A 22,671-nucleotide genomic window follows, 5' to 3' on the forward strand; every position below is an offset into this window, starting at 1 on the left:
TGCGTCAAATGCATTTCTCTCATCTACACATCTGGTCACTTCTTTGAAAAATTCAATTTGGTCAGACATGACCTCCCCTTAACTAATCCCTGCCTCTTCAAGTGTAGATTAATTCTGTCCCTCAGAATTGCTTCCAATAGTTTCCCCACCACTGAAGTTAGACTGACTGGCCTGCAGTTCCCTGGTTTATCCCTTCCTCCCTTCTTGAATAATGGTACCACATTGGCTGTCCTCCAGTCCTCTGGCACCTCTCCTGTGCCCACAGAGGTATTAAAAATTATTGCCAGCACTCCTGCTATCTCCTCCCTTGCCTCACTCAACAGCCTGGGATATATTTCATCAGGGCCTGCAGATTTATCTACTTTTAAGCCTGCCAGACCACTTAGAACATCCTCCATTTCTATGCTAATTTCTTTAATTATATCACAGTCTTTCTGCCTGATTTCCATACCCATATCATCCCCTCACTTGTGAACACCGACACAAAGTATTCATTTAGAACCCTACCTACGTCTCCACACACAAATTACCACTATGGTCCTTAATGGGCCCTACTCTTTCCCTCGTTATCCTCTTACTCTTAATGTACTTGTAAAATAACTGGATTTTCCTTTATTTTACCTGCCAATGTTTTTTCATGCTCCCTTTTTGCTCTCCTAATTTCCTTTTTAAGTTCTTCCCTATGCATTCTATACTCCTCTAGGGCTTCTATTTTTGAGCTCCCGGTATCTGTCATAAGCCTCACCTTTTTCTCTTTCTTACGTAAATAAAGAACACTATGTAGCTTGAGAACATTAATTCCTGTGCTTTCACACCAATAAGGAATGTCATAAATGCCAGCCTTGCCCACGTCCCAAGAATTAAAATATTTATTAAAAATTACAGTCCTCACCCAAATGGTGAGCAAATTGTGATACCTGAACCACAAAGGGGCAAATATATCACTGGATACCCCACATGAATAAGCAAAGGATCATATAGCCTGGGTGGATGAACAAAAAAATCAGATATCCCAACCCCTTCCAAAGAAATGTCACCTGCTCTTCCTTTAGCTTTTACCTGAACTGCTGTTTTCCAGTATATGCACCATCGTAGTAATTTGCTTTTTACCTCCTTATAAATGGGACGTTTTATCAAATCATGTGGTGAACATATTCATTTCCAATTCTGGGGAAGTGCTGTGCAAGGGGGTGCTAGACCTCCTGTCTCATGGGTTATTGAAGCAGCTGCTGACAGTTGACTGAATAGTGAGTTCAGACCATCTGAAGACTGGATATGGTAGGGCAGAGCCTGTGGCAGAGGGTGAATGGGGAAAGGGCAAAGGGCAACTCATCTGTTGAATCATCAAATACAACCACCCTTCCCAACACACACGCCAGGGGAGCTAGAATTTATCTATAAGTCTTGGACATACTGTCACCAGTTCACACACCGCTATCTCTTTAAGATGCATCCATCACCTTGCTGCTTTGTAATGGCTTGCCTTTTCCAAACAGTTTTCAAATATCATACTAATAGCTAAGTTGCGGGACATCGTTGCAAGAGTTCCTCAGAGTAGTGTCAATGACCTTGCCTCTGTCTTAAGGTCAGAAGTAGGTATGTTTGATGATTGCATAATTTTCAGTACCATCCACGGCTCCTCAGATACTGAAAGCAGTCAATTTAACCAGTTATCAACGCGCTCAGCTTTACAGCATTGACACATTGTGTAATGGTCAATGATGGACTCTAGACAGCATCTTTGTGATTGAACAAATTTTGAATATTCATCATTGCTTCACTTTTGACCAAACTTTCATCCATCCTGTTAACTCTTCTTATTCTCTTCCTCCACGGCTCAGTGTCTTGCCTTGGCATGATTTCCATATTAAAGGTGTTATATAAATGGGAGTGGTTATTGTAATTCTCATGACTATGACTGATACTCACTGTGATGTTCAAGTCAAGCTTAGGGCATTTAAATCTTGAAACAATCATCTCAAAGTAGACTACTTCATCTTCTGGCAGGTCCATTTCTTAACAATTGGAATTGGGGTAATTTTCAAATTTCAATGGAACAAAAAGCTGATGGAAACAGACAGATGACCCACTCCATCAGGTTAATGTCAAGGTGGAAAAATTGGAAATTACCCCCATGGCTGGTTAAGAAATAGAACCAAGCTTGGGACTCAGGATTTCACAACCCTATCCTAATTGTGAAAATTGGCAATATACATTTCTTGCCTGTGTTATTTAACTTGCTGTTGTCATATTTTTGTTGCACTTATTATATTAACTTTTTCATTAATAATTCCTGTGTTCATACTGAGAATGGAAACTGCCTCTGTGCACTCATGGAAAGCTTCAGTGAAAATCTTGTCAGCTCAATTGCATCTGGCTTCTTCCAAACATGGAGATCAATGTTAATGCTTTTCTTCAAATATTTAACGTTTTAAGTTCTCTAACTTCAAAATATTTTTCAAACATTTATTCTCCATACATTGCACTCACGGTAAAATTACTCCACCACCCTCTAATCTTATGAATACATTCATTGCGAATTTGCCATGTGGAACAGCACAGGAAGTATATATCTATGACATAAAGTTATCCCTTGCTAGATCCATAGAAAAAATACACAAGCCTGCATGCTAAGTTAAATATCTGACAGTAGTTTCTCCTCTTCATTATACCATATTTGCCCAGTATTCATTAATTTATTGCATCTGTCAGTCCACAGGGAGAAGGAGGGTTGAATAATGGAGCCTGTGCTCAATGCTGCCTTCTTGATGGCAGTGATCTGGTTGAGGAGGAGAAGGGCCTGGCACTACCTAGCACAGCTTTGAAAGGAGGGCCGGCTTCAAATCCATGTTCCAGGGAGCCCCAACAACACCCACAGGATAAGGAGGTTAGATCCATCCTACAGAGGTAACTCGCACAGTCAAGGGTCTACTGAAGACTTTCCTACCTGGAGTTGAGCGAAAGACAATGTGGCGCACATCTACACTTGTCCAGAGATGTAGTGGATCATATCTGCCACATTCTGTGGGAGGATCTAATGCTCCATGAACTGGGAGGACATCCCCTGCCAGTGCCCCTGAAGGTCACAGCCGTGTTCAATGTTTTTGCCTGCGGATCGTTCCAGGGATCCACAGGGGACCTATGCAGCATCTCACAGTCCTCAGCACATAAATGTATCAAGATGACAGATGCCTTCTAGAGTGAGGCTCATCATTAAATTCACACTCAATGAAGTAGTTATGCTGCTAGATTTTTGGGGTTTGCAGCTATCTCAGACTTCTCTAGAGTACAGGGTGCAATCCATTGCACACATGTGGCTTTGAGAGCTTCATGGTAGCAGCCCTTGATGTTCATTAACAGGAAAGGGTTCCACTCCCTGAATGTTCAACTGGTGGCGATCATCAGAAGCACATCATGCATGTTTGTGCCAGGTGCCCTGTAAGTTCCCTTGACTTATAGATCCGAAGTCACTCTCAGATACCGCATATATTAAAAGGGCCTCAGCAATTACCGGGGATAAGGGGTCCCAAACAATGGCTCATGACACCCAGACATCGTCTTCAGAGTGCCTCGGAAGAGAGGTACAATGCGGCGCATAGGTTGACACAATGCATCATCGAGCAGACCATCGGCATCCTTAAGATGCACTTCTGATATTTGGACCGCTCAGGTGGGGCTCTGCAGTACTCTTCACAGAGGGTGCCCCTGCATAATCATGGTCTGTTGTGCCCTTCACAACCTGGCGCTTCAAGGGGGGGGTCGCTTGCTAGGGGGAGACATGGAGGAGGCTTGGAGTTCCTTGGATGAAGAGCAGGTAGAGCAAGAACCTGAAGAGGGAGATAAGGGTCAGCTTCACATGAAGGTGTCATCAAAGAAGCACGATCTGGAAGACGTGTCTGTGCCACACTGATAGCCACAAGATTCCAGGAGGAGTAAGGTGTAGACAACGGGACACAGCCACTTCCTTCTGTCCCTTAATGCCATGCCAGTGCACTGAAAGGTTTTTACAATCAGAGAGAACAAGCTCAACACTCGGACTTGCACCTTCAACCTTCATGATTCACCAGATCCTAATCTTTGGAAAGGTCAGTGGTGAACCCTGTCTCTGTGTGCTCCATGTTGTTTTGTAAGAAGTAGAGGTTATCAATGCATTTTGCAAACACTTCCAGTAAAGAGTTTGACATAACACAAGTGTCAAGTAAGTATCAGCTACACACCATGAATATGAGGCTCACAAAGTGAGGTGAACCGTGAGTGGGGGCATGGCTCACCCTCACCATGAGGGCACATAGATGCATATACATGATGCTTTCAAATGACAAGACCATTCTCATGGGAAGCAAATGTATTTACAAAGGTGTATGACATATGCAGTGATTGAACACCCATGACTAAGAGTGATGTCAAAGCTTCTCATTGCTTCTAACCCTACCACTATGTCTAGGTGCATCCCTGACAAGCACAGCAGAGGTGGAGGCAGCCTGCTGACTGCTAAGCCCTGTTGTCTTTGATGACTTTGGCAGGTGTCCTCTAGAAGGCTGAGACCTAAAAGGCCCCGGCCTGCTTTGGGTCTCCTGCTGTGGGGCATGTGCAACCTCCTTGGCCTGTACAGTTCGGGGTGATGGGGTCACAGGCAAAAGGGATTGGGATCGGCTGTCACCTGGATGGATGGTCCCCAGGTCTCCAGTTGGCGGTCCTCCTCCCTGTTGGTGCCTGAGGGCCCTGCCTGACTCCCTGAGAAGGGTCACCTGGAGAAAGGTCAATGTGCCCCCCCCCCCCCAACCCCAGCAGGAAATGCGCTATGAAACCTGCCTGCCGCTGCACTTAATCTCCAGAAGGGAAGATTCCACTCATGAAATCAATTAAAAAAAAGAATCAAGGCATTAAGAGACAATTTAATAGAAAAACGTAATCATCTTATTATGAATTATGTAGGTTCTAACATCGTCCTCTGCTGCTAACCCTGCCAAAGTACACAAGGTTGGGAGGTGGGGAAGAGGTCTATTCATTTAAATAGCAATGATAGGGTAGGGGAACTCCAGAAGGTGTTAAAATTCTTTAATTCCTCTTCAGCATTAACACTTAAGAGTGTGGTATGAGGAAAGCCTTTCTTGCCAAATTGGGCACAGCTGCTCACGATTTACAAGCATAAACTTTGCCTGAATAAAGTTTTTGAAATTTGTTCCTCACCTTTTCTTCAAATAATTTTGAAAAATAACCGCACTGATTTTGATAGAGACTAAGAGAGAAACATTCCACCATTTTATTTTAGTGGAACACTTCCTTGTGCACACTGCAGACATTCAGGCTGCAGAATCTATCCCCAGCTCCTAGAATCACAGCTTTGGGCAAGAATAACAAGCCTACAGCCAGTTGAGAGACAGGCCAAGGCCTTCAAGGAGAATCTTAAAAAAACATGAGAATTCAATGGATAAACTTATGCATATTGTGAAAAGGGTACATTTTTATTTGAAACTTTATTTTGGATACAAGAATTTTCAGCTACTTAGAAGAAAAAGTGGCTTATTAAAAAAAGTGCTTTGACTGATTAGACTGGTTTATCAATGAACTATGATGGTAAAAGGTTTTTCTATTATGAAATGTTAACATGCTTAAATTAATTTCTCCATTATGTAAGGTATAGACAGGTTTCATTGCAATTGTTGACATCACAAGTTTTACAGGAAGTACCAGCCATGTGCAAGACCTTGTAATATATATAGGGTAAGCTGAGTTAGAAGGAAAAAGGTTGCATGATTTCTTGATTGATCATATCCTTCATTTGTATATCTGGCAACTGCATCAAGATTAGATAGCTAGGTTAACACAATACACTGACAAATTGTATAGTAGATTGTAAAATTATCTCATTGGAAATGCCTGCCATGAAAAGTTCACCATCTAATGTACGAATGCCAGTACTCCTCAAAGTATCTTGAAGTCAATCTTTTCTATTGTATATTTAAGTGATATCTGTGAAGTGGTCCATTATCTATGCAGGTTACATTGCCCTGTATGTTGTAACCTCTTATTGATAAAACAGTGTGTCAGATTTGAATCAGGATGGATAAGGGGTGGAGAGCTCTGCAAAAGACGTAGCGTTACATGGAAGCAAACTGGCCATATGGCCCTAAGATAAAAGCAAAATATTGTGCATGCTGGAAATCTGAAATAGAAACAAAAAATGCTGGAAAAACTCAGGTCTGGCAGCATCTGTGGAGAGAGAAACAGAGTTAACGTTTCGAGTCCATATGAGTCTTCTTCAGAGCTAAAGAGTTTGAGCTAAAGAAACTAAAGATTCTGAAGAAGTCATGTGGAATCGAAACATTAACTATGTTTCTCTCTCCACAGATGCTGCCAGGCCTGCAGAGTTTTTCCAGTGTTTTCTGTATTTACTTTGGCCATATGACCCAATCACCCATCAAAGTCCGTGGTGAAATAGGTGATGAGCTAGAGCTGCTGGAGTTGACTTTTATCTCCACAATGAACTGGAATGTTGTCAAAACAGCTAGCCTTCATCTGGAGCCCCATATAGACATGAACTCCTTATTTATTCCTATAGGTTTACTATAGAAACATAAGAATTAGGAGCTGGAGTAGGCTATATTGCACCTTTAGCTTGTTCCACCACCATTCAATAAGATTTTGGCTGCACTTCTACATAGCTACATGGCTAGGTTGGTAACACTCTCACCTCTGAATCACAGGGTTCAAGTCCCACTCCAGGACATGAGCACAAAATGAAGGTTGACGTGTCTTTCGGAGATATTAACCCGAGGCCCAGTTTGCCCTTTCAGGTGGATGCAAAAAAATCACATGGCACTATTTTGAAAAAGAGCAGGGGAGTCACCCCGGGTGTCCTGGACAATATTTAACATCACAAAAACAGATCATCTGGTTATAATCACATTTTTGTTTGTGGGAGCTCGTTGTACACAAATTGGTGGCCATGTTTCCTATATTACAACAATGACTATATTTAAAAAGTACTTTATTGGCTGTAAAGCACTTTGGGATGTCCTGTGGTTGTGAAAGGTGCTATGCAAATACGAGTTCTTTTTGTGTCTCAATCCCCTTAGTGCCCAAAAATCTATTGATCACACTCTTGAACATACTCATCAACTTAGCATCAATCAGCCCTCGGAGGTACAGAATTCCTAAGATTCAAAATCCTATGTGTGAAGAAATTTCTTCTCATTTCAGCCCTAAATGGCTTCTCCTAAAACTATGACCTCCTACATCTACATTCTCCAGTAAATAGCCAAGGCCCAAGTACTGATCCTAGTGCCACTCTACTCGTCGTACCCTATTAATACTCAAGAGTGTAGCAAAACAGACAGTTGACCATCTAAACTTCAAGGGCTACGTCTTCCACAACGGGGGGGGGGGTGTGCCGACATGTAAATTGTCACGCCGTATCATTTACATTTTCAGGTCGGCAGGTACGCAGCCAACTCAGCTGTGTGCCCGCCAACCTGTCAAGGGCCACTTAAGGCCATTAATAAAGTTATTGAATCATTCAATGGGCCTACCCGTCCAACCTTAAGGTTGGCGGGCAGACTGGGAGCCCAGGCGGGCTTTCAAAAAAACATGAAACCTCATCCACTGGCGGGATGAGGTTTCATGAGGGTATTAAAACTCACATTAAATGTCTAAATAAAAGAAATTGACATGTCCCAACTCATATGACAGTGGCACATGAGGGGACATGTCAGTAATTTTTTTTCTAATCTTTATTCGATGTTTTGAACCTGAGCTGATCTCCCTGAGGCAGCACTTTGCTTCCTGGCAGATGTCATGCCCACGTAAAATGGCGGTGTGCCCCCGAACGGGGGTGCCGATCGGGAACCTGCCCGCCCGCGCCCACGCATCCCCCCCGACCGGGGGGAAAATATTGCCCCAAGAGTACAAACACTCAAAACAGGGGGACAAATGGAGGTCCAATATCATTCTGCTCAGTTCCTGATCTGATCCACGTCAAGCTGGGCTGATCATTTCTCTGCACTTGCAGTCTATCCCTATTGTGCCATTGCCAATCAACTTCAAATGACACAGGTGGCAAACTGGGTGCAGACTGACTTACCTTCCCTCCTTTACACCAGAAGTGTCTTTACTAAGCAGGGTATGTAGATATGGGATAATTTACAAAGAAATAAAACATTTTTAAAAATTTTCACTACTTCTGGTGGGGTGCCTTGCTAAATAAAGCCACGGACACATGAGGCTATCCCCTTCAAAGCCTGACTGGGTATAGACAGAAATAATTTTGGTCTATTCCCCACATGTTGAAATTTGGATCCCAGGCAACCAAACCACCAATGCTTGCAGCACAAATAAGTGATTAATTTATTAAAAGCAACTTTGTTGTATTTATTGACCAACTTACTTTCCTGGTTGTACATTTATTCTGCAGATAAAACTCACTGCTAAATGATAGAATAGACAATGACCAATACCTCCCCAACTCATTTCTGCTTTGCTGTGGCTGGCAGCATCTCTGTGCAGCAATTTTACAAACTTGGCCATTGTAAGGAAAGGCTGCATTTAAAAAAAAATGTGCACGCACTTGTAGACATAGGGTATATGCATTCACAGTAATTCATTAAAAAAAACTTTCCACATTTTTTTTTCTGCAATGGAAAGTTGTAGCTCAAAATGGAATTGGCAAAGTCAAGTGTGAGCACAGGAGTCATCAGGCTACACAGCTAGAGGAAAAGATAAAGCTGTCCTCACCTTGGCCTGGATATACGTTGAATTGGGCAGATTTGGGTGGCCTTTAAAAAGGGTGCGCGGGACCTGATTCCCGGTTTCACGCCCCCATCCCCATTGCCAGCAATATGTGTCGGCATAAGATAAGGGTGTGGCAGCCAGCCCGCATGCAGCGCTTCTGACCTTGCTGACTCCGTTGCAGGAGTGGACATTTTAATCCTCCCACTACTGTTAATGGGGTCAGGCCCGATCTGTTAGTAGATGTGGTTCATGGCACCTTAGAGGACTTGTAAACAATGGAGGAACCCTAGTCCTGAGACAGCAACCAAAAAATGTCAATCAACATTCCCTTTGAGGTATATTGCCCTCTGACCTCATAAAGCTGTCACTCAATCACAGCCATTCATAGGATCAATGAGACAAAGTTATTAACCTCTTAATATTGTGTAAGTAAAATCATAGGCATTGAAAAAACTCTTCAAGGGTTAGGTAATTATAAAGATGTCAAACAAACAAGCTATCACACCCGTGCAAGCTGTGACAAGATTACCTGTTGAGTGCATTATTAGCCATTCTTGGAGCTCAGCTAAGAATTCATAATGAGGCCATTTGGCCTGGCCATATGTACTAACTGCTTCTGTTGACAAATTGCTGGGACTGAGGGCCTGACAATCATGATTAAACTGGGCCGATGTCTCAGTAAACAGAGGCAGGCCTTCTAGCCTGCTGGCCCTGCCATTTGGTTGGAGGCTGCAGGCTGACTCCTTCTTGTCCCCAAACCTGGAATGAAAACATGGAGGGTGGAGATCTCCTTAACCTTTACGACTCACGCTTCCCATCTCTTTCACAAAAATATGGCCCCCTAATGTCTGTAAATTTACTTCAACTGTCTGTTAACTCATGCTTTGGAGAAGGGTTCAATGAAGAACGACCAGAAGCAGTGGTCCTTTTCTAATCTTTCCTTTGCCTAGCACCATCTTTGCTGCCCAAAATGAAGATTAACAACCTGGAGTTTGAAGCTTTTGTTTTAAGTAAAAGTTCCCTGGTCGGCTTCCAGTTGGTTACCATGCAATAGCCAAATAAGAGAAAAGAACTGGACGGGTGTGCAAGCCAGCTTTGTCTGGGAGAGATAGCAGAAAAGTTGAGACAATTTTTATTAGACACATTCACATACCTGCATAATAACTGCCAAGTTATGAGCTTCTCTGCTGATCCACAGCTGAAGTGTGACTCATGCTACTTGGAGCCAAAGTTCACTGACTGAGTTAGGATTGCATAAAGGGCAAATCTAACGTATTTTCGGAACACCTAGCCTGACATCTGTAAATGTAATACCTCCTGGGGTGATTTCTGATTATCTTTGGTTATTTATAGACTGCAATCTCCCTTACCCAAAAAAGATGGAAGATCATAATCAGGCAAAGAGAGGTACAAATACTTGATTTATACTGTAATTATAATTCTTCAACAATTTCAGCAGGTCTAAAAACAATATCAAAGCAGTCACTTCCTTATATATTCAGATTCGTTATCAACTATGACAGTCAATAGTGATAAAAAAAGCCTGTCCATTTCTGTGATAATAATACAAGACTAAAAACTGCACCAAAATCTATTGCTTCTCTCTCTGTGTAATGCTTTTATTCAAATGGAGCTGAGAATACAGTTTCAGTCAAAAAAGCATGGGAACTGGATCTTATATGTTCCTTGAAAAAGGAGTTGGAATGCTGTTAATCAGTGCTTAAGCTGATTCCTGCAATAGAATAAAAGAAGGCAAGTTCAAAATTCCTCATATGCTTGTTACATTTTTTGTAAAACTGCATAATTTTAATGTTTTTAATAAAACTGTACAATTTTCCCAACATTGTATGACCAGTTTCGAACTATTGCCCATCTGTCCCAGCCATGTACCAGGAGATCCAACTTCTTAAATTTCAGTTAGCTGATTACAGAGGAAACTGTTAAGCTTTATGTCAAACGTTGTCATGTGGTGCAAATCTTAAATGTTGTAATCAGGCCATACTACCTATTTAAAGAAGTACTTTCAACATGTGGCAATGTTGGGGCTTCAAAGTGCGATTATGCATGGATCATTGTTTTACCCGTTTGACTTCCCTCTCATGTAAGTGTAGATGAAAGCACACTGTTAGTACTGTTAATACTCTCTACCAAGATTGGCAGAGGCTGCCTCCTTAACTTTTTGTCTTTCTCATGCTCTCCTGCAAGAGAAAGTATGCCAGGTTATAACACTGGGAAATTCCCCAGGCAAAGCCAGCCTGTGAAGGCAGAGGGAGAAATAAAAATCATGCTCACAATCTTCCACAAACATAATGAGACAAATTAACAAATAATCTGTTTTAATGTTGGCTAGTTCAACGATAGTATTCTATCGATAGTATTCAAGTAGTGACATAGATTCTTTTACATCCATCTGAACAGGCAGATGATGGTAAGTGTCAGCTTAGTTATGTGCTCAAGTCTCTTCAGTGAGGCTTGAGGGCATGCCTTTCTGACCAAGAACGCTGAGCCTAGGCAGCCAATGTAAGCAGGGATCAATATTGCTGTTCATCTAGTAGTGAAATTGCAGTTGGAGCCTCATGCATGCAGTCAAATGCATACAAAGTGTGCTACTAGTACCACAGGGATTCTTAATGATTAAAAAAGAGAAAGGTTGACCCTTCAATCATTAAAATGTTAACAGTGACATTAAATTTTGTTTTCAACTTTCAACATCTCTCTCTTCTGGGTTGGGCTCTGTGCCAGCCAGTTGAAATCAAACCTTGTTTGGCCCCTCATTTCTTTCAGTTAATAAACAATATACCAGGTGGGAATTACGTCACGGCTGTTTCCACTCCACCAAAATTGTGGAAGGAACCCAGTTTACAGTTGTGAAGCAGGGATAACTCTAAGGAAATATCTGGCACTGATATGTATTTGTTCATTGGTTTTATACCCAAAAAGGCACCAACAACAGTATCAAAATAATTTCACAGATAGTACTTCTAGATTTAAGAGGATATGAGGAAGCAGATACCACACTATGCACAGAGGTGAGAATTAGAGTTGAAGGTACAAACACACTGAAAGCAGCAAAACCTTTTTATGAGCAGGCTGGTTCAGAGGTTTTCATGCAATATGTATGCGTCAAAAGTGGAAATTAATTAAGGCATTTTCTATAATGAGATTTATAAGAGTGCAATTCCAAAAATAAGCAAATTTGCGATGAGATACTGGTCAATGCTCATTTCGATCATGTTTTAATTTTTATCCTCACAAAGAATCAACTGCCCTGACACATGCCCTTTTGTAAAAAAAAAAACATGCATGTAGAGAGCAAGAAAGAACTATTACCTCATTATGTCTTAGGGGAGTTTAATTTACCACATAATTAATACAGACTTGGTTCCGTATGGATATATTCAAGATAAAACACTCAGAAATTGACCCTTTCACCTGAACTGCTTCCTCATAGCTGGAACATTTGGTTGGGGGGGGGGAGGGGTTGGGGTTGTTTCCGAAGAGCTGAGCCAAAGTACTGCTTAGTTTCAGAAGGTATTAGGACAGCATGATTTTGCTGACATTAACAAAGAAAAACATTAGTAAAACAAATGATTGATTCATAAAGAAAGACAATAAATAGCCTTCTTATACAGTTTCATTTATAATAGTTAAGCTCGACTTACACCAATGAAGTTCCCAAAATAAATCACAGAGACTGCTACTGCGATGACTCCTACACCTGCCGCTGCTGCCACACCTAAGATACAAACAGACTTTATGAGGATTGGGGTATGGAGCAGATGGTGTATGTTAGTCTGCACTTTGACCATGAATAGCTATAATTAAAAACATTGGTTCTTTGAACATAACAGAGATATAATTTAAATTGAGGGATTTAGATCAAACCATAGATCACAGAACACTTAGGGTGTGAATGTTATCTGCTGTGCAAACCTTGTACCCTCTTGGAGGTGCACAACTCCAGCTAACTCTGGAATACCATCTTCAGAAGCATGCCCGGGTTGGTGTTGTCTGTGTGGATTGAAAGTAAGTGATGGGGCGCTATCCTGATGTCGCACAGCCCCACTGGCTGATGTGACAAGAGACAACAACTTCTGAATTTGAGTCACACAGATCCAGGCAACAAATCTGAGCGTCAATCCACAAAGAAGTGTTGAGCTGTCAGAGGGTCCAGCCACCCAATGTTCAAGGAATGTAATTTCGAAGAACTTCCGGCTATTACAAAATGTCTGAATATTCTATGGAGTGCTTTTGGAGGTGTTGTGGTGAGTTCTTGGACTTGACAGGTAGCAGATGAGTAGGTGACCTGCTCACACAAAAGCTGCAACAGGTATGAGGCCTACAGTCAGCAGGACAACATGGAGATGGAGCAGAGGCTGCAGAGTGGGCAAGCTGTGTGTGATGCCCTCTGCTAAGTTGAAGCCAGATTCCTCCATGTTCTTCGACAGTAACAGGACCCTGTCTGGTTGGCCAGCTAATGCACTTAGTGTTTGTGTGCATGCTCATCAGTACTTTCCTTTATGTCACCCCTCCTGGTCTTCACCTGAGTTCTCTGCAGTAGAACTCATCTGCAACCTTGCTTTCTGGCAAGCTGACAAATGAACCATCCTTTTCTGCTGTTGTGGCTGTAGCCCACTCATGCCCAGTGACTCACCATGTGCAAGCTCAACAATAGCCTCCAAGATACGTTCAGCTGAAGTATCTGGGCAGCTGGCCGCAAATGTCATATCAAATGACGGGGCCGTTTCATCAGTGCTGTGCTCTAGCTCCTTCTCCTCCTCTGGCTCCACGGGCTGCTGTGGCTGGGCGGATGGCAGTTCCTGGGTGTCTGAAAACAAAACAAATCAAAAGAGGAAGTTTGGTGTGAGGGTAAGTGGGTGGGGTGGGAAGCAAGAGGTCCATGGTTGCACCATTAGCAACTTGTTCATCTATCATGTTTCAGGATGAGGGTGAGCTGGGAGTTGAGAAAGGGCATAAAGCAGGAGCATATCGTCATCCTCAAGTTTTCAACAATGCTGGATGACATGGGCTCTGTTGGAGCCGGTGCTGTGATGCAGAGAGCCATCTCCGCTGTAGATCTCCGGAAATGGTCCCCCACCAGTTCTGCTCTGCTCCCTTTCATTATGCCCCACCTTCACTTGGAAGAGAGATGGCAGAATGTCGGTGGTTGTGTTGCACTGTACTTGGGTGATGTGCCTATTATAGCTGTATAGCTGGAGGTATGTGGAGGCAGCGAGTGGTGGGTCTGAGCGTGAGGTGGAGTACAGGTACCTGGGTGTTAAAGTATGAATTCTGAGTGTCAGGGAATGCTGCTGGGTGCATATTGGGGGTGTGGTGCATTGAGCAGTGTGAGGGACTGGTGGTGCGGTGGTTTAGGGATACCATGTGAAGGTGCATTCACTGACCCTCACTTTCCACATGAGGTAATTCGACTTTTTGTGGCAGTACTGTCATCCTCAAGGCCAGATGGCAGAATTGACTACCCTGACTACTGCTCCTACTCCCTTCTGAGTGTCGTTCTTGAGGGTATCCTGGCCCCTCATGGACCATAGTGTTTCTTCTCCTGCCTACCTGCACCACCAAAGCTTGCATTCATTGTCCCGGAATCCCTCTCTGTTCGGGTGTTCCAGGTTCCATGTTTTAAATTGTACTAATATTATTTGGTGCAACTTCCCTTTAAGAGCGGCAGCCTGCCTTTAAGAGCAGGTCGAATGCACCACCCGTTATCAGTACAATTCTGTTCAATCCCGAGGCAGCAGCAACAGACAGCCAGGCAGCAGCAGGGAATCCACTCATCCCAATGCTACGATGAGGGTAATTAAATAACAGCATCAAATTTATTTGCTGCCCACCCCCAAGGAAACCAGTGCAGGCCAGTCGCAAATCATGAACCCCAGCACCCAAAAATAACGGGGTAAACCAGTTTTTAGTCCATTCTCTAAAACAGCAAAATACATTTTAATCATTAAATGGTGTTCTTATTAATAAAAAATGTTTATATACGGAGTACACTGTTTAACGGTAAGCTTGCCACATGGCCACTTCAGCCACAGATAGAAAGTCAAGAGCTTTGAGTCTATGATTTTTTTCTAATATACACTCCTGATGGGCACAATTCCATGTGCCAAAGTGGATAATTTACACTTTCGTATTAGATCAATATTTACAATTTTATTGTTGCAAAATGATCAAATCATACAATGTACAGCAGCGCATTAGGATTGAGCAAATCTATTGTGATGAAAGGTACAGAAAATGAAGAAAGAGGTCAGTACAATCGCATACCAGGGATTTGCATACTCACAGAACAACACAATGTTCACTATCGACGAATAATTTTAACAAGTTCATTCATACTGGAAAATTTAATCAAAATTCTACAACCTTATCATCTCTGAAGGGCAGACTGTGTTGTGGCCCTAACACACGCTGCTAACAAACTGTAAAAAAATGTACTTTTGCTCAACATCTTCCACATCCGTGCCAATGTAGGTTATCATGTTTTGGAATCTTTTAAAACATGAGGATGGTGATTAAACTGGGCTGCACAGCATCCATTATTTCAGGTGCTATGCATTCAGCCAATGATCGAAAATGGTGCCCAAGATGTGTGTAGGCATTTAATGCATAAAGTCCACAGTATGCACTATGGTGCAGGAGGGATCATTTGCAAAAGTATCATTATTGACAAGGTGCAGAGGAGAGAAATAAGTACTTGGATGCAAAACTGATTATCGTGCGATGGTCATTTCGGAAGGCTCCACTGATTGAATGGCATGTGCTGACCTTGCTCAGCAAAACATGCCGGTAAGCGGAATGTTACTAAACTAACACTGTTTAAAGAGATGATACAGGATTTACAGGTAAGTTGATTATTACTTCCGGCTGCTGCTCGATTTCTAGGTGATATTTACTGAGTTCAAAGCACAATTTGTTTGTAGGGAGGGGGATCTGACTGCTCATGCACTTTTGTTACTGATAGCTCCTTCACAAATTATCTGTCTCCAGTCATAGGTAGCCTGGTAAGACTATCTTTGGGAATAGAGCATGACTGGGAAATATGAAAAAAGACAGGAAAGAGTAGAATAAGTTGCCACAAGAAGGAGGAAGGATCTCAGCAGGAGGCCATGTCCATAGAGGGTCTCAGGGAGCATTTCTTCTACTTCAACTTCACTGGGGAGCAGTGTATGAGCTATGTCAGTTGTTGTAGTTACAACTGTAGCCTCAAACCAGGGTACTACCTGAGGCTGTCAAGGTCACTGTCACTTTCAACTTTTATGCTTTGGGCTGCTTGCAGGCTACAAAAAGGTGACATAATTGTGAAAATATTTAATTTTCCGATTCACATATCTTGAAAATTAAATTTGTAAATGTAAGGTCATTGAAATCTGGAATTCGTAAGTTGCAAGATATCCCAAGATATTTGCACAAATGTCCATCCTTCCATGTGTACTTACAAGGTCAGAGTTAGAAGGGCCATAAAACAGGTGGGCCCATTTAGCTAGGGAACTGAAGACAGTAATTCTGAGGAGAACTGTCCTGTCTTCATTAAACATGTTAATTGAAATCTCTATCTGGGACATCCCAGGTGTGTCATGTTGCCATGGGGATGGGTTGCAGGGAGGCAGCAATCAAGAGAGCCCCATTCTGCCCAAGCTCTGATTCAGCAAATCTAATGGCCACAATGCCAAGTTCCCTTTTACCAGCAGTCCCATATTTCATACTTTTCTTCTGACAATCACCATTTCTTATCCTGCTTCACTCAACACTGCTTTTTCCCCTCAGTGACTGCAAACCAAATATAAATTCAAAATTTATCAAATCAATAATCTCACACTACATTAAAACAAATCACTTGCACATTACCTGTCTATCAGGTTGCTTTCCCAATTTTGATGCTTCTCTGAGGTGTTTCCCCAGTGGTTGAAATTTGGAAGAAGGATGGCTGCGGAGCTTCAATTGAGGAGACTGCAGATGGTTTTATAGGACAACTGTGAGCAGTTCTGGACCTAGAGGGGCTGAATGCAGTCTGCATTACCTCAGCCCCAGCTACTGCAGTCTGGGCTGGCTAACTGACAGGCAACAACAAGGGCACTGACAGAGTGGCAAATGTGGAAGCAGTTACACTGAGAGAGGACAGCAGATTCCTCTTTCTTGGGGTTACCTGGACGCTCATGGTGGGTTGCACTGTGGCATTGATTAAGGTGATTAAATGCTCCATATAGGAGGGGGCAGACTCAAAGCTCTGTACAAAGTTGCAGGTAGAATTGTCCAGGCTATGTGACATTGTCTGCAAGCCTGACAGCAGGCTTCCTAGTGTACCAAACATTTCTTGGCGTAAGCCCATTACCCTCTTTCAGTAGCCCGGTGTATTGAAATCCATACCTGAGTCCTTTGCAGCAGAACAAATAACAGAACATCCACTGGCGAGCTGGCACCTGCTGCAATCTCTTCCCCATGCCCGACTCTTGTAAACTTGTGTTTTTTTTTTAAATTCAAGTGATGTGGGCATTCTTAGCTAGGCCAGTATTTAGTGCTCATCCCTAATTGCCCTCGAGAAAGTGATGATGAACTGCTTTTTGAACCACTGCAGTCAATGTGGTGCAGTCACACCTACAGAGCTGTTAGGGAGGGAGTTCCAGGATTTTGACCCAGCAACAGTGAAGGAACAGAGATATAGCTCCAAGCCAGGGTTGTGTGTGGTTTGAAGGGAAGTTTGCAAGTGGTGGTGATCCCATGCATTTACTGCCCTTGTCCTTCTATGTGTTAGACACATTGCTGCCAGTGTTCGTCAGTAGTGGGAAGGAGTGAACGTCTATTGTGATGGGTGGGATGCCAGTCAAGCAGGATGCTTTGTCCTGAATGGTGTAGAGTTTCTTGAATGTTGTTGGAACTGCACTCATCCAGGCAAATGGACAGCACTCCAACACATTCCTGATTTGTGCCTTCTATTTGATGGGCAGGCTTTAGGGAGTCAGGTGGTGAGTTACTTGCCACAGAATTCCCAGTCTCTGACCTGCTTTTGTAGCCACAGTATTTATGTGGCTGTTCCAGTTCAATTTCTGGTGCTTGGTAACCCCTCCCAGGATGTTGAGAGTGTGGGTATTCAGCTATGGTACTGTCATTGAATGTCAAGGGGAGATAGTCAGATTTTCTTTTGCTGGAAATGGTCATTGCCTGGCACTTCTGTGGTGTGAATTTTACTTGCCACTTATGAGCCCAAGCTTGAATATTGTCCAGGTCTTGCTGCATCTGGACATGGACTATTTTAGTATCTGAAGAGTTGCAAGTGTTACTGAACATTGAGCAAACACCAGTGAACTTCTGACATTATGATGGAAGGAAGGTCATTGATGAAGCAGTTGAAGTTGGTTGGGCCAATGACATTACCCTGAGAAAATCCTGAGATGATGTCTTGGGATTGAGATCACAGAATCACACAGTGCAGAAGAGGCCCTTTGGCCCAACAAGTCTGCACCGACACATGAGAAACACCAGACCTACCTACCTAATCCCATTTACCAGCACTTGGCCCATAGCCTTGAATGTTATGATGTGCCAAGTGCTCATCCGGGTACTTTTTAAAGGATGTGATAATTGACCTCCAACAATCACAACCATTTTCTTTTGTGCTAGATATGACTCCAACCAGTGGAGAGTTTTCCTTCTGATTCCCATTGGCTTCAGATTTGCTAGGACTCCTTGACACCACAATCGATCAAATGCAGCTTTGATGTCAAGGGCAGTCACTCTCACCTCGGGAGTTCAGCACTTTGGTCCATGTTTGGAACAAGGCTGTAATTAGGTCGGGAGCCATGGCTTCCATTCTGCCCCATCCCAATATTGCCAACATCATCTCCTAAATGGATGAAAGATTATATGGTTTCACTACTCCTCCGGTAGCAGTCTGCTGCCCAGTGGAAAGCTACTTGAGCCCTCCAAATCATTGCATCTTCAAGTACAGTTACTGAATAGATTGAACTGAGAACACTAAGAGGAGCGCAGTTCTATCCCTCATATCCAAAACTTCAAAAAGGGAGACTGAACACAAATAATTTAGCCTGAAAGAGACAAACGGAAGGCAAATTCCTTCAGATTAAGCACTCTTTCTGATAGCTTTTTTCTTGCATGTCTTGTGAGATGGTATCACTGTCTATTTCCAGAAAACTGGAAGATAACAAATCCATAAACACAGCAAACAGTCCAGCAGATACTTGTGTTATTGATTTCAGAAAGACTGGAAATGCCAGTTATTTGCAACTTACCCTTGTATTTAAACCCAGTTTCTATGATTTCCTGCTCTTCTGGTTTCTTTAATAGATCTTGCCATTTAAACATAGAAAATAGAATTTTAATTAGTCAAAACTAACTTTATTTCCTATACAACCACATCTCAAACATCTTAACTGTAATTTTCTATAACCTATGAATGGTAGGGGAGTATTAAATGTCAGTAAGCTATTTTTCCCAAGTGATTCAAACTAGCTAACTCATGAGGAACAACACAATTTTAAACTCTAACAATGCTATATGGTTTGACAATTGTTACAAATGCCAGACTTTACAAGATTATTAGGTTTTAAAATATCTCCTTTAACTTAAGGTGATATTGGAAATTTCAGAACCACACCAGCTCGGAGACATGGCTATGTGGTCTGGTTGCCGTAGGACTGAAACTCAAACTGAAACCTACTGAAATCATGTGACAATTTTCACACCTTTACACAGTAATTCACAGAAATGAAAAGTCGCTTTGTGAGACACAGAGAAAGAGAGAAAACAACTACTGCTGTGTGGAGGAACAAAGTAGCTATGGAGGACTAGGATGCTTTTAGGAGTTTGTTTTTTGCTCAAAAGGAAGGGAACAGAACAGATGGGACTTTTGGAGATTTAAGGAACAGGAGTTGCAGAGGTGGGCCTTGCAGCTGGAAGTCAGATTTGGAGAATTCAGGCTGAGTGGAACAATTTCAAAGGACACTGGAAGTTACAACCTAGCATGGCAGGGAGAAGTGAACATGCTGGAGAACCGGCAGTAACATTATGTCTTGTTATGCTACACATCTGCCTGTAGTGCGATGCACAGCAAAAGGGGCTACAAGACATATTTTGATTGCATTAGTTAATGCAAAAGTCGCTTTCCTTTAGTTCATTGTATTAGCTGCCTATTAAGTAATGTTTGATTTCTGTTGATTTCAGTTTGTTTGTTGCAGTAAAAGTCTTAAAATGTGAAATCTTGTCCTTTGGTTATTTCTGTTAGTTGTTTGGGAAATTCATCTCTTTTTAAAAGTTATCAGTCTCTACGGGGATCGTAACAAATTGGGGGCTCTTTCGGAATTGAAACAGAGGCTGTAAAATGGGTAGACTGGAATTTTCCAGAGTCTGGAGAAGCAAGATTTCACATTACTTTTGCTGTATTCTGTGGAAACTCAACATGGCTACTTTCAATGCTCAGACATTGCCGGGGAGAGAAGACCTGTCTGTTACTACCTTGCAATAGTTAACAAGGTTAATTTGATGGCTGTGGCAGAGAAATTAGAGGCTGACTTGAAAGTAGGGCTAAAAAAGCAGAGATTATTGAAACAGGAAAATGGCTTGAGCTGAGTAAGAAGTTTGGTGAGTGAGGAAATTTGGTGAAGAGAGGAAGGAGGTGCTCCTTTCTTTTACTACATTTTCACCCTCTAGAGCTTGTTCTTACATTGGTGACGAAAGGGGGCTTCAAGGGGGTTTGACAGGCTAAGTGAATGGGCAAGAATGTGGCAGATGGAATATAATGTGAAGTGACTACTTAGGTAAAAAAACCAGAAAGGCAGAGTATTTCTTAAATGGTGAGAGGTTGGGAGGTGTTGATGTCCAAAGGGTCCTGGGTCTCCTTGCTAGTAAGTCACCAAAAGCTAACGTGCAGATGTAACAAGCAATTTGGAAGGCAAATGGTATGTTGGTTTTCATCACTAGGGTAAAGATGTCTTGCTACAATTGTACAGAGCCTTGGTGAGACTGCACAGTTTTGCTTTCCTTATCTAAGGAAGGATGTACTTGCTATAGAGGGAGTGCAACGGAGGTTCATCAAACTAATCCCTGGGATGGCTGGGTTTTCTTATGAGGATCAATTGAGGAAACTGGGCCTGTATTCTCTAGAGTTTCTAAGAGTAAGAGGTGAACTCATTGAAACTTACAAAACTCTTACAGAGTATGGCAGGGTAGATGTGGATAGGATGTTTCTCTTGGCTGGTGAGTCTAGAACCAGGAGACAGTCTCAGAATGAGAGGCATACCAGTTAAGACTATGATGAAGAGAAATTTCTTCACTCAGAGGCTGGTGAATCTTTGGAACTCTCTAACCCAGAGGGCTGTGTAAACTCATTGAGCTTGTTCAAAACTGAAATCGATATATTTCTGAATACTAATGGCATCAAAGGATATGGGGGTAGTGGGGGAAGTGGCGTAGAGGTAGATGATCAGCCAGAATCTGTTTGAATGGCAGAGCAGGCCTGACAGGCCAAATGGCTTATTCTTGCTCCTATGAAGTATTGGCTCAGCACTTGGACCTTGAGGAGGAAAAGGGAAATCCTGATAGCACTCAAGTTAAGTCAGCTAGACTTCAATTACAAATGAAACAACTTGAATTGGAGTCAGAAAGACAAACTTGAATTCGAGAAAGAATTTGGGGAAAAAGAGAAAGGAAGAGAAATGCAAAAGCCTGAATTAGAATTCAAAGAGCAAGAGAAAAGGAAAGCCTCAAAGAGAAAGAGAAAAGGAAGCAAGGAAATTTGAAGTGGACTGAGAAAAGTTTTGATTATACGAACAGGAAGTGTTGGTAAAATGTGAGGGTGGCTCAGGATTAACTCCTGGTGATGATTTGGCAGGAAGAAAATTGCCACAATACCACAGTGGTCTAGAGAAGATTAGGCTATTTTGTTGCAGGGTTCATCTCTTTCAGACAAATAGTCTGGTGACTATGAAACAGTGAAAGCTGCTATTCTCAACGCCTTACAGAAGCTTACAGACAGAAATTTAGATATTTAAGGAAGAAATCCAGACCTTTGTGGAATTTGCTAGAGAAAAGGATATTATGTTTTAGAGATAGTATAGGTCAATGAAGGTGGAACTAGACTTTGAAAATCTTAGAGAGGTGATGCTATTGGAAAAAATTAAAAATAGCGCTCCTTTGGGAGTAAGATCCTGCCTGGAAGAGCCTCAAGTTTCTAAGATAAGGGGGGGGAGGGGAATTGTAGTAATGGCAGACAACTACAAGTTGTCTCACAAGCATGTTAGTAATAAGCCTCAGAGAAACTGGAGAGATAAGGGTTCTGATTATATTGGTGAAAACTGGAGGAAGAAACAGGCCTTCCTCAGAGCAGTAAGAGAGACAGTTCAAAAGTTAAGGTTGATCTTATTGAATGTTGGAGGGGCGATTCGCCTACTCTTGCTCCTAACTTATGGGTACTAACATGTTACCTTTGTCATAAAAAAAGACATGTGAAGGTGAATTAAAAAGCAAAACTGTAGCATTTGTAAGATTGCACAGTGCCCCTCCAGAAAACACTGTTCCAGTGGGTAAAAGTGATGACAAATTGGTACGTTCCCTTGTATTTTCTACTAAAGTGGGACAGGGTGCCAGAAATTATAGAAGTTTCTTGTTTAAATCTGAAATATCCTCATTCTTGTCTGGTAAGGCAGGGAAGCCAATTCTGCGTTCTTAGAGACACAGGATCAGCACAGTTATAGACGTTGGCAGGTGACAGAATTTTCCTCCAGAACATTCACTAAATTAAAAACATATTGACACGAAGTGTTAATGGAAATTGTATACCTGTTCCTTTGTATAGAGTTAATTTAAAATGTGGCTTAATTAATAGTTCTGTAATTGTGGGTGTGATTCATAATTTGCCTAATAGGAAATGACTTGGCGGGGATGAGGCGTTGCTATCCGCAGCGGTTTTGG

General features: G+C 42.2%; 1 protein-coding gene across 22 annotated transcripts in view; it reads right to left on the reverse strand.

The window, feature by feature from the left end:
• Nucleotides 1-10,331: 10,331 nt before the first annotated feature.
• odr4 (odr-4 GPCR localization factor homolog) overlaps nucleotides 10,332-22,671 on the reverse strand; it is a 97,134-nt gene continuing 84,794 nt past the window's right edge. For 19 of the 22 annotated variants that reach the window (XM_041208811.1, XM_041208805.1, XM_041208795.1 and 16 more), the window contains 4 exons: nucleotides 18,996-19,052; nucleotides 13,385-13,558; nucleotides 12,393-12,466; nucleotides 10,332-10,462 (listed from right to left, as the gene is read on the reverse strand). In XM_041208811.1, coding sequence (XP_041064745.1) covers nucleotides 10,451-10,462; nucleotides 12,393-12,466; nucleotides 13,385-13,558; nucleotides 18,996-19,052 — 317 coding nt within the window. In that variant the 3' untranslated portion in view covers nucleotides 10,332-10,450. The remainder of the gene's footprint in view (nucleotides 10,463-12,392; nucleotides 12,467-13,384; nucleotides 13,559-18,995; nucleotides 19,053-22,671) is intronic. The other 3 variants (XM_041208812.1, XM_041208814.1, XM_041208815.1) reach the window with 3 other exon arrangements.

Source organism: Carcharodon carcharias, chromosome 16 (assembly GCF_017639515.1).
Source record: "Carcharodon carcharias isolate sCarCar2 chromosome 16, sCarCar2.pri, whole genome shotgun sequence".
Classification (NCBI taxonomy): domain Eukaryota; kingdom Metazoa; phylum Chordata; class Chondrichthyes; order Lamniformes; family Lamnidae; genus Carcharodon; species Carcharodon carcharias.